At 38.0% G+C, this 12,332-nt stretch overlaps 1 protein-coding gene across 1 annotated transcript in view; it reads right to left on the reverse strand.

The window, feature by feature from the left end:
- The window catches only part of LRRK2 (leucine rich repeat kinase 2), a gene marked incomplete at its 5' end in the record, with an annotated part of 171,217 nt that overhangs the window by 26,666 nt on the left and 132,219 nt on the right, over positions 1-12,332 (reverse strand). The window contains one exon of the mRNA XM_045296388.1: positions 4,853-5,013. Within this exon, the coding sequence (XP_045152323.1) occupies positions 4,853-5,013 (161 nt within the window). The remainder of the gene's footprint in view (positions 1-4,852; positions 5,014-12,332) is intronic.

A 12,332-nucleotide genomic window follows, 5' to 3' on the forward strand; every position in this document is an offset into this window, starting at 1 on the left:
AACTCTTCTACTCATCCCAGTCTTCTTTGCCTGTTTGCTGACCTCCCACTTATGATATATTGCTTTCCCTTTCACACTGACACCCGTGTAGTCGACTGCTACAGTTTACATCTCTTGCCCTCCCTCCCTCAGCCACCTTTAAGATCTATTTGCTTTCCATCTGTAAGTCTTTTTCTTTGCTTTTCCTTAATAACAGTGGTCTCATACAATATTTATCCTTTTTGCGATTGAGAAATTCCACTCACTATAATGTTTTCCAGGTCCACCCAGGCCAGGAGTTGCTTCATGGTTTAATCATTGTTGATAATTGACACGTAGTATTCTGCTGTGTATATGTACTGATGTTCTCACACATTTTTCTACTGATGAAACACTGTTTCTTTGTGTATGAAAAGTCTTATAAGAGTGATTTCATATGACATGTGTCCTTTTATTATTTACTTACTTTATTCAGCATTATGTCCTCCAAATACAGACAGACTATGAAGTGTTTTGCAAGCTCATTTATATTCCTTAATGCTGTGTAGTATTTCAGCAATGGACATTGCTTTTAAAAATTGTTCAGTACCAATCTAAACTGTTTTCTAATTTAATTCAATCTTGTAGTTTTAGCTTGCATGACATATGCATAACTAAATGCTGATTATTTTGCTGTAAATCTTTCCATACATAGCCTATTCTCCCCAGCAGGACACTCCAAAACTGGGGCTTCCCACCTTGGAGTAGTGTGGTTCTTGTGGCTAGGTGCCTCCTGGTCCATTCTGACCATAGCAACCCCATGAGAACAAAACAGACCACTGCCCCGTCCTCGGCCACACTGGGCTCCATCCGGAAAGAAAAGGATGCTGTCCACATTGCGTAAATGTGAAGAACTCTTGCTAGCGAAAAAGATTATTTTTCAATCCATAAGATAAAGATTAAATTACCTGACATCATCGTGAAAGTCCTAATAGATAACTTACAAGCTTTAAAAACAAATGAAGTCAGAATTGGAAAACAAAAAACAAAGAACTAAATATCACCCCCACCACCCCTGCCATCCATCTGTGCTCAAGGTCAGACCATGCTCAACCTGTTTGTTTGTCTGAATCAAACAAGTTGTTACTTTAGTAGCTAGTGCCTGCCTTCCACTCATCAGTTTACTAGTGGTTCTTATTTTCCCTCACTGTCCACACCTGGTCCCCTCAAGCCTCCACATTAACCTTTAATACAGTGGTTCTCAACCTGCCTAATGCCACCACCTTTTAATACAGTTCCTCATGTTGTGGTGACCACCCAACATTATTTTCGTTGCTACTTCATAACTGTAATTTTGCTACTGCTTTGTATCGGGTGACCCCTTTGAAAGAGTCATTCGATCCCCCAAAGGGGTCGCGACCCACAGGTTGAGAACCACTGCTCCAATACACAATCCCAGAATCACCTCCTTTATTATGGAAATCCTGACATTTTATAGCTCAGTTAATCACCTGCTCCATTGTGTAACCCGCTGTGCCAAGCTCACAGATAGAGCACCTATTGACATTGACATGCTTATAAATATTTCTTTACAGTCCTGTCTCCTGGGAGAATGTTTGCTTCTGGAGGGCAGGATTTACTTTTATTCATGCGTATTACCCAAATTCACCCACAGAACTATTGTGAACATACTTGGTGCACCTGCCAAAGGCCGAGCCCTGCTCCCCGCAATTTACACAGATGATTTCACATTACCTCTGCAAGAATCGGAACAGGTTGTCAGTATTTTTCTCACTGCATTTTACAGAAATGAAAAGTGAGACCCAGAAAGTGATTCTGGATGAACACTGCCCTGTTATGAAGTAGAAGAGTCAGCCTGGTACATGGTGAATGCATTGTTGTTAAATGCATAGTAAATGAATAAAATATAAATATAATTTCCCCTAGGAAAATTATTATCACATCCACAATGTTAATACAATGGGAAATTATGATTTCTTTTCTAAGGGCTATTTAAGAAATATAGTTTTTCAGATAAGTCTTCACTTTAACACATATAATGAGTAAATAAAGAAAAGCTGCATGGATTCAGAAAATAAGAAATATATTAAGTAGGTCTGATTAGATATCACACAGTGAACAAAAACATATATTTCTCCCCTTTTTGGTTTAATAAAAATATGAGTAGAGCAGGTTTCATAATCTATGTCAGATGATAGTACACAATCTCAGAATAGCCTTTTATTTGCCCATGGACGGTTGTATTTATATGGATGTTGACAGAGTTGAAACCATCAGTCAGCACCCATCTCAGTCAACAGTGCAACTGTCGCAGGACTCAGAATTAACTGTCACTCCAATGAGGATATAATATAAATACATCTATTTGACTGAGTAGAAGTTGAAATTTTCCAAGCTATTTAAAGTTAAAGCTGTTCACCACAGGTTTGTCATTCAAATTACAGGCAGACACTACCCCATGATCCTTGTCAATGACTCAATTGCTTCTGCCTTTGCATCTATGGCAGTCTAGGGGCTCTGCTATCAGGCTTATTGGGTTTGCATCTTATCCCACCCTGTACACATTTTTAACTTCTCTAAACTTTCGGTTCCATATCTATCCTCTGTGAATAGTAATAGGAGCTATCTCTGAAGGTCAAAAGAAAAAAAATGAGATAATCAGTCCTTCAGAAGTGCTAGGAATGTGGAAGGCACAGTGTTCATGCTAAAGAAAATGTAGCTTCTAGGACTGTCTTCTCTAGAAACGATGGTATTCAGAAAGGGTAGACCTCACACGGCACAGCAATCATGAACAGCGCTTTATTTGTCCCTGCATGTTCTGACTGAGAGCTTTCCCTGGGGTGCTAAGTAATAATAAAGTTATTATCTTTTTCAAAGTGCCTGCCATGTGCCAAATGCAATGCCAGGTACACTAAAGATACAGCACTTATCCACATGGCAGGGCTGGAAGTTAGCTATTGTTTTCTTACCTGTAAAATGAGGAAATTTAGAGACATTACATAACTTGCCTAAAGTCTGTCAGTGGCTGAGAGGAGAACTCAATCTAAATGAAAATGAAATTCACAGTAATTTGGATTTAACCCTACAGTCCCACTAATAGAGAACAACCTGACAACTCCTAACATCAACTTGAAGATTTGAGCTTGAAATTTAAATATTACAAGTGATTAAAAAATACCAAGATGAAACAAAATGGCAGAGCTTTGATCAGCAGTGTAAACTACAAGTTTATAAAAAGAATCATTTCAATATTCTTTACAGGTAACACATACAAATTAGTGCTATTAATTACATTCACCAGCTTGTACAACCATCACCATACTCTGCCTCCAAACTTCCCTGTCACTCTAACAGAACTTCAGCATCCATTAGGCAAGGAGCAACCTCTTTCCTTCTTCCTTCTTCCCAGAACAATTAACTAACTAGTCTCAACATCACAGGAGGCCTCAACATTTCCTGATCTCAAAGGTACCGTAATTAAAGTAGACTAATACCCATCTAATACAATCTGTCTTGGAAGAGGGACAGTCAGAGTACTCCTTAGGGGAAATGATGGTAAGACTTTATCTTACATACTATGAACATGTTGTCAGGAGAGACGAGTCCTTGGAGAAAAGCACAAAGTTAGTAAATAGAAAGGCAATGAAAATAAGGAAGGTCCTCAAGTAGCTGCAACAGTGGGATCAAGCATAGGAACAATTATGGTGATGGTGTAGCTCTGGGCAGTATTTCTTTCTGTTGTGCATAGTATCGCTATGGGTGCGAGCTGACTCAATAGCACCTACCAGCAACACATGAATTGGGCTGCTCACTGCAAAGGCTACGGTTAGAAACCACTGGCTGCTCCAACGGATGCTACAAAGGAGAAAGATGAGGTTTTCTACTTCGCTAAAGACTTATAGTCTTCGGAAGACACAGGGGCAGTTCTTCCCTGTCCTGTAGCAATGCCATGAGTCAGACTGGATTTGATGGCAGTGAGTAGCTCTAGAGTTTGAAGTACTGGTATACCCAGCATAATAATAGACATTTAAAGAAAGAGATTTGAGGGCCCAGAAATAAAACCATGTATCTAGGATCAAATGTTTTTTAAAAAGGGTACTAAGTGCATTCGATGGAAAAGAGGATGAGATAGTAATAATAAACTGTGTGGTGACAACGGGATTTCCATAAGCAAAAAAAAAATGGAGTTTGGTTTATATCACAGAACATATATGAACACTAACTCAACCTAACTAGAACCTAAGTACAAGAACTGGAACCATAACATCCTTAGAAAAAGAAAACAAGGTAATATTTACATACCCAGTTTTCAACAATGACTTCTTAATATGACATCAAAAGCACAAAAAACAGAACTCTAAAAACGTGTGATACTTTACCAAATTAAAACTTCTGGTCAAAGAACTTTATTAAAAAAGTAAATATATGCCTACAGACTGGGGGAAAATATTTAGGAATCATAAAGCTGATAGGACTTTAATATTCAGATTATATTAAGATTTCCTACAGCTTAATAACCAAAGATAACCCAATTAAAAAATGGGAAAGGGTCTTGAGTAGATACCTCCCCAAAATATTTTTACATACAGTCAACAAGCACATAAAGAGATGCTCAAGCTCCATTAATCATTAGTAAAATGCAAACAAAATCACAGGGAGATTATCACTCTATCCCAAATATAATTGCTATAATAAAATCAACAAGTGTTGATGAGGATATAAAGGATTTGGAACCTTTTTCCTTTATGGTAGAATTCTAAAATGGAACAGCAACAAACTTAAATATGGACACGCTAGGGCTGTGCTTTGACTGTCCTGAATTCACATCTGAGGTCACTGGCTGTCCACGTGGAAGGGCAAAGGTATCACTGACCTGGTGTGCCCTCTGATGTCTTGATGCCCATCCTGCAGCAGTACTGAGCAATCCCGTAATCGGCAATCTTTGCAATGATGGCAGCATTAGGATACAGTGTAAAAAGCAGCACATTGTGGGGTTTCAAGTCTCGGTATATAATCATAGCTGAGTGGAGATACCTGCCAGGAAAGGCGTAATAAATAGTATTAAAATGTGACTATATTATTATAGATGTGTCATGGTTTCCTTGAATATATATGTATATTCTCCAAAGTACCAAAAATGATGTACAAAGTTCAATTCTCAGAGTTTAGAGATACTGCAGAAGGAAATCAAAACATGCACATCTAATATTAAAAAATAAGACTGAATGACAATATAGAGCAAGTGATTTAAACTTTTAGGGGCAACCACTTAAAGTAAATATCTAATTCTTGGTGATATTTCTTTAGTATATATTTTTTATATTTTTAAAAACTTTTTATTGTAAAAATCTAGTAAAAGACTATAATGAAATGTGCATAGAACTAGAGTTAGAAAACAAAGAGGGAAGAAACATCAGGATATCTTACACTAAAAAATAAATATGTCTATTTTTTGAGTAAAAATTAGTTGAGTTCATTCCCGGGCCTGAAAGGTGAGTAAGCCCATGGAGAGTCTCAAGGGTTTTACCAGTCTCGATCTGAACAGTGAGTGTTGTCACTTTTTGTGATTCTGAGATTCGTTTCAGATTTTTCTCCCACCCTATCCAGGACTTCCTCGTGTGATCTCTTTCAGCGGTATCCAGGCACTATGCAGTTTTCTGGTTTTAGGGTGATGGAGATTGATGTTCCAATGACACGTTAATCTATTGGACTAATTGTTTCTATGTGTCTTTGATTTTCTTCATTTGTCTTTCCTCTGGACAAGAAGACACCAAAACTTGCAAATAGATGGATGTTCACAAGATTTTTAGACTCTAATTACTACTCACTAAAATAGGATATATACAATTTTCTTTGTGGCCAATTGAACTTGATGTCTCCTAAAACCGTGCTCCTGAACCCTCAGGTTAGTGAGTCCCTCCCTCAATATTTTCAGCTGTATCTAAGACGTTTTCGTTATCCTGCCCCTGCATGTTCCACCAGTACATGCATGGATATATTTGCAATACAGGTATAGATGTCCTTGTTAAGAGGCATTTAGTTGGTTCCAGCTCACAGTGGCCCTATGGGTAACAGAAGAAACCACTGTCCTGTCCTGCATCATCCTCACAGTCATTGTTATGCCTGAGCCCTTTACTGCAACCACTGTGTCAACTCATCTCATTGAAGGCCTCCGGTTTTTACAGTGACCCTCTCTTAAACATGATGTGCCTTTTCAGAGACTGATCTCTTCTCACCACATGTTCAAAATATGTGAGAGAAATTCTCACACACCTCAATCTTAGGGAGCATTCTGGTCGAGCTTCTTTCAAGACATTTGTTTTTAATTAATATTCATCAACAATACCATAATTCAAACACCCCGACCCTTCTCTACTCTCCCTCCTTCCTTGTCCAGCAATCCCAAACGCGAGGTGATGGAAAACACCAAGGTTTGTGTGTGTGTCAAGTGCACTTTAGTATTCAAAGTCACCATCGTTAATCTTGAGCAACATGTTTGCCCAATTTGATTTCTTGGCTGTTGCTTCCATGAGCATTGACTGTGTGTTGTTGCTGTTGTTAGAGCCATCAATTTGGCTCCACCCATAGCGATCCTATGCACAATAGAATGAAACAATGCACAGTCCTGCACCATCCTTACAAGTGTTCCCATGCCTGAGCCCGTTGATGCACCCACTGTGCCAATCTATCTCATCACGGTTCTTCCTCTTTTCTGCCACCTCTCCACTTTACCAAACATGATGTCCTTCTCCAGGGACTGGTCTCTCCAGAAAATATGTCTGAAGTATGTAAAGCGAGCACTCTGATTTTCCTTATGTGATGTCCAACTTTCACATGCATGTGATGCAACGAAGAATACCATTGCTTGGGTCAGGACCACCTTGGTTCTCACACTAACATCCTTATTCTTCAATACTATACAGAGGTCCATCCGCAGTTTTACCTACTACAATACAGCTTTTGATCTCTTTGCTGCTGCTTCCATGAGCAATGATTGTCGATCCAAGTAAGACAAAATCCTTGACAATATTCATCTTTTCTCCATTTATCATGATGTTACCTCCTGGTTCATTTGTGAGGATTTGGGTCTTCCTTACATTTAGTTATAATCCATACAGAAGGCTACCCTATATGACCTTCATTAGCAAGTCCTTCAAGTCCTCCTCACTTTCAACAAGCAAGGCTGTCATTTGAATAACACAGGTTGTTAATAAGTCTTCCTCCAATTCTGATGCCACACTGTTCTTGGTATACTCCAGCTTCTCGGATGATTTGCTCAGTATATAGATTGAACAAATGTGGTTAAAAGATAAAACCCAGGCGTACACGTTTTCTGATTTTAAACCACAGTGTCCCCTTGTTCTGTTCCTACAACTGCCTCTTGCTCCATGAATTGATTCTGAATGAGCACAATGAAGTGTTTGGAATTCCCATTCTTCTCAAGGTTATCCACAGTGTATTATGGTCCACACAGCCGAATGCCTTTGCATAGTCAATGAAACACAAGTAAACATGTTTCTGGTATTCTGTGCTTTGAGCCAAGAACCATCTGACAACAGCAATCGTATCTTTTGTTCCACATTCTCTTCTAGCATTACAGCAACACACAAGCCACCACAGAAAGACACACTGACAACTAGTAGTGGGGTGACTGTATATTCAAATGAAATAGAATACTTGACAAATTTAACCTATTCTTTGTTTATCATATGTAACCCTTTGGTCCAGCGGTGATTTTTTTCCCATTGAGTTGTATTACATACTGAAGGCAGATTTCTTGAATCCTTGATTTGGGGCAAGCTTGTGTCATCTGCTCATCACATATGCTATTACGGAGCCTTCCTCCAAACTTGCTGTGCATTCTTCTTCATATGGTCCAGCTTCTTCAATGTTTGCAAAAATATTGATAAGTATGCTGAACCTAACCAGGATGTACATCTTTCCTGATTTTAAACCATACTACTTTCCCTTGTCCCATTTCTATGACTACCTCCTTTTTTATATAAGGTTCTACAAATGCAAAATAAAGCATTCTGGAATTCACATTCCTTACAAGGTAATTCCAAGTTTATTATGATCCACACAGTTGAGTGATTTTAAATAGCCATTAAAACAAAAATAAATATATTTCTAGTAATTTCTGTATTCAGCCAAGATTCTTTTGATATCAGCATGGCCTCTTCTAAATCTGGTTTGAATTTCTAGAAAATATCAATCATTGTACTCCTCCTACAACTAATTTTGAATTATCTTAAGCAAAATTTTTCTTGTACTTCAAACATTTTACAAATCTTTCAGGTAAAAAAAATACTAGTTAAGATAGAAAATAACAGAATTTTGATATCAACCCTATTGTACTCATTCTGGTAATGTGGCTGGTCCTATCAGTGCAGCAACTAAACATATATTATTTGATCATTTCTGCATCTGTGTGGTTCTTGATCATATGCTACATCTTGATGTGGTTGAACATTGAGCAATTACATTTGGTGCAACAACTCCGTGTTTTCCTTTTATCTTATTTTGATGCTTCTTGCATCATTAGATATTTTGCCCTTAGAAGCCGTCAGTATCACAACTTGAAACAAACGTGTTTTTCAGCTATTTCAGATTGAAATATGCTGTTTTCTTCCTTTTTTGTGTTCTAACACCAGGTTTTTACACATTTCATTATAATGCTTTATTTTGCTGTCTTGAGCAGCTAATGAAATTTGCTATTCAACTCTGTTATTTCATCATTTCTTCCATATACATTAGCTAATCTATGTTCAATAAAAAGTTTCAAAATCCTTTCTGACATCCCCTTTGTTTTTTTTTTTTTTTTTTTTTTTTAAATTGCCTTTTACTTTCTTCATATATTATATCTTGATGTCATACCACATCTTAGGTCTCTGGTCAATAGTGTTTAATACTTCACAGCTGTTACTGAGTTAGTCTCTACATTCACGTGGGACATATTGAAGATTATATTTTGGGCTTCATGGATTTATTTTCATTTTCTTTAGCTTCAATGTAAATCTTCCTATGAAGTACTTATGGTTGGTTCCACACTTGGCTCACCACCTTATTTTGACTTAGGATGCTGCATTTCTGCATTGTCTCTAACCACAGATATAGTCAATTTGATTCCTATATATTCTATTGGTTAGTTACTTTTGTGTAATCATTGTTTATGTTGTTGAAAAATCATGTTATCATTGAAGAAGTCATTTGGTCTTTCAAAATTTTATCATATAAGTTTTCATTTCATTTCTATCACCAAGGTCATATTTTCAATGATTGATCTTTCGTGTTTTCATATCTAATCATCAGTAATTATCAATGTATCTTTCAAAATAGTTTTAATGACATATAATCAACATATCATACAATGTAATAGTGTGTTTAAAGAAAAGCGCAATTTGCTGAGTGAGGTTTCCAAATCAGGTCCTTTTGGTGTGGTTTATGAAGGAAATTGTGTACCTTGAAAGGACAGTTTAAAGTCCCAATTTAAAGACCCAACCGGGGTCATCAAGAACTGGATAGACACTAGGTCAAAAGTGCCCAATTAAGAATACAATACTGGGTGTATTTTCCCCTTGGGGTCTACATCTATAAGTAACGCTAAGCATTTGTTTCCAGTCATAGGTTGCCCCACCTGGTTTGTCCACCAACAGAGGTGAAATCACCTTCTCTAAGATTTGAAGTCACTCCTTGACTTGAATTTCATTTAAGGCTCACTAAGCACTCTTGTAGGATTGTCTGTTGCTTTGAGATGACTTTAGAACAACGTTACACTGCCAAAGCTGGTCTTCTCCCTCTCCCACTCAATATAAGCAATTGACCCCTGCTGGGTTGAGGCTTCCCCTGCTGAAGATGTTTTTAAGATATACAATTAAGAAGGTGATAAATGGTTCATAAGCACTAGGCAGGCATACTACCTCATTGCCTGGGAGACCAGGTAAGAATATTACATGACCTAAGAACAGAAGCATGCCGTTGTGTTAGTGTCCATTATTCCAGTAGTTGTCTCACACAATAATTTCCCTTTTGTGATTAACTTCACTCAGCACTGTGATTTCCAGATCTATCCATGTCATGACGTGTTTTGTGACTTCACCATTGCTTCTTCAGGGATGCATAGTATTCCATTTTGTAAATGTACCAGATTCTTTATCCATTCCTTTACTGTTGGACATTTATACTATTTCCGGCTTATTAAAATTTTGAACTATGCTGCAATGAACATGGTAAAGCATACATCTGGTTTTTCTCTAATTTCTTTGGGGTACAAAGCCAGCAGAGATATTGCTGGGTCATATGGTATTTCCATTACCATTTGTTTTCTTTTTTTTTTCTAATCATTTTATTAGGGGCTCATACAACTCTTATCACAATCCATACATACATTACATAAATTGTTTAAAGCGCATTTGTACATTCATTGTCCTCATCTTTCTCAAAACATTTCCTCTCCACTTAAGCCCCCGGCATTAGGTCCTCATTTTTCCCCTCTCTCCCCCCTCCCCCTCCCTCATGAGCCCTTGATAATTTATAAATTGTTATTTTGTCATATCTTGCCCTGTCCGACGTCTACCTACACCCACTTTTCGGTTGTCCGTCCCCCAGGGAGGAGGTCACATATAGTTCCTTGTAATCGGTTCCCTCTTTCCTACCCACTTTCCCTCTACCCTCCCAGTATCGCCACTCACACCACTGGTCCTGTAGGGATCATCCACCCTGGATTCCCTGTATTTCCAGTTCCAATCTGTACCAGTGTATATCCTCTGGTCTAGCCAGGCTTGGAAGGTAGAATTCGTGTCATGATAGTGGGAGCGGGGAGGAAACATTTAGGAACTAGAGGAAAGTTGTATTTCTCATCGTTGCTACATCGCACCCTGACTGGCTCATCTCCTCCCCGAGACACCTCTGCAAGGGGATCTCCAGTGGCCTACTAATGGGCTTTGGGTCTCCACTCCACACTCCCCCCATCATTCACTATGGTAAGATTTTTTGTTCTGATGATGCCTTACCTGATCCCTTCGACACCTCGTGATTGCATAGGCTGGTGTGCTTCTTCCATGTGGGCTTTGCTGCTTCTGAGCTAGATGGCTGCTTGTTTACCTTCAAGCTTTTAAGACCCCAGACACTATATCTTTTGATAACCATTTGTTTTCATTAGCGCCATATCACTATCCACAAGGTTTGTACATGCCCACAAGCCAACCAGCAGTGCAAGAGTTATAATCTATCTGCCTTTGCCTCACCATTGGTTGTTTTATAAAAACATTTATTAGAAATGTTTTATAAAACCATTCTGTCTTATTTTGAGGTGGGTTATAATTGTGAGTATAAAGTTACATTTCATTGTTGTTTTGATTTGCATCTTCTGGATGACTAGTGATCATGAACATTTTTCATATGTTTGTTAGTGTCATTTTGGGTGAACAATCTATTCATTTTTTTGCTTACTTTTTAATCGGATTTTTAAAAATTGGGGTGTTGCAGAATTATATAGATTTTAGCAATTCGTCCCTTGTCATTTTATCAATGCTAAATTTTCCCTCCGATTTTACTCTTTTGGTGATACCTGTTAATGTGCATAAGTGTTTTGTTTGTAGTAGGTCCACGGCATCTATTTTGTCTTCTCCTATGTGCTTCCTTTATTATATTTGACAGCATGCAATATTTGGACCCTTAAGTTTGACCCAATTTTCTCACTATTGATGCTCACAGATCGGGGATTGACACACAGGTCTCTAACACACCTTGAGTTCCTTTTGGTGCATGGGTGTGGTATGGGTCCTGCTTCATTCTACGTGATATAGAGATACAGTTTTTCCAGTACCTTTTGTTGTGAAGGCTGTCACATTCCCATTTAATGTTTTTTGGTCCTTTGTCAAAAATCAGTTGTGTCTAGGTGTATGCATTTATTTCTTCATTTTATATTATATTCCATTGGTCTATATATCTTTAATTGTACCAATCCAATCCTATTTGGACTTCTTTGACCAGGTAATAAGTTCCTAGGGCAGGTAGTTCAAGGCTTCCTAATTTGTTCTTCTTTTAAGGAGATCTTTGTTTATCCTGGGTCTCATCCCTCTCCATTTGATGTTGGTAATTCATTTTTACCTTCCTTTTAAAGAAGGTAGTTGGATTTGGGATAGAAATTGTATTGTGTTTATAGATTGCTTTAAGCAGTACTGAGTTTCACAATGGAATAGAGAAGGTCATTAACCAAGAAAAGCCCTGGACTAGATAGCTTCAGTTTGCCCTACTGTGTTGACTTGTGTGTTACTGTGATGGTGGAAGTTCTATCAATGGTGCTTCAAGGGCCAGCAGGGTCACTCAAGTGAATAGGTTTCAGGGAAGCT

This window comes from Echinops telfairi, unplaced genomic scaffold (assembly GCF_000313985.2).
Source record: "Echinops telfairi isolate 266 unplaced genomic scaffold, ASM31398v2 ScPeMD7_7406;HRSCAF=8444, whole genome shotgun sequence".
In the NCBI taxonomy this organism is placed as follows: domain Eukaryota; kingdom Metazoa; phylum Chordata; class Mammalia; order Afrosoricida; family Tenrecidae; genus Echinops; species Echinops telfairi.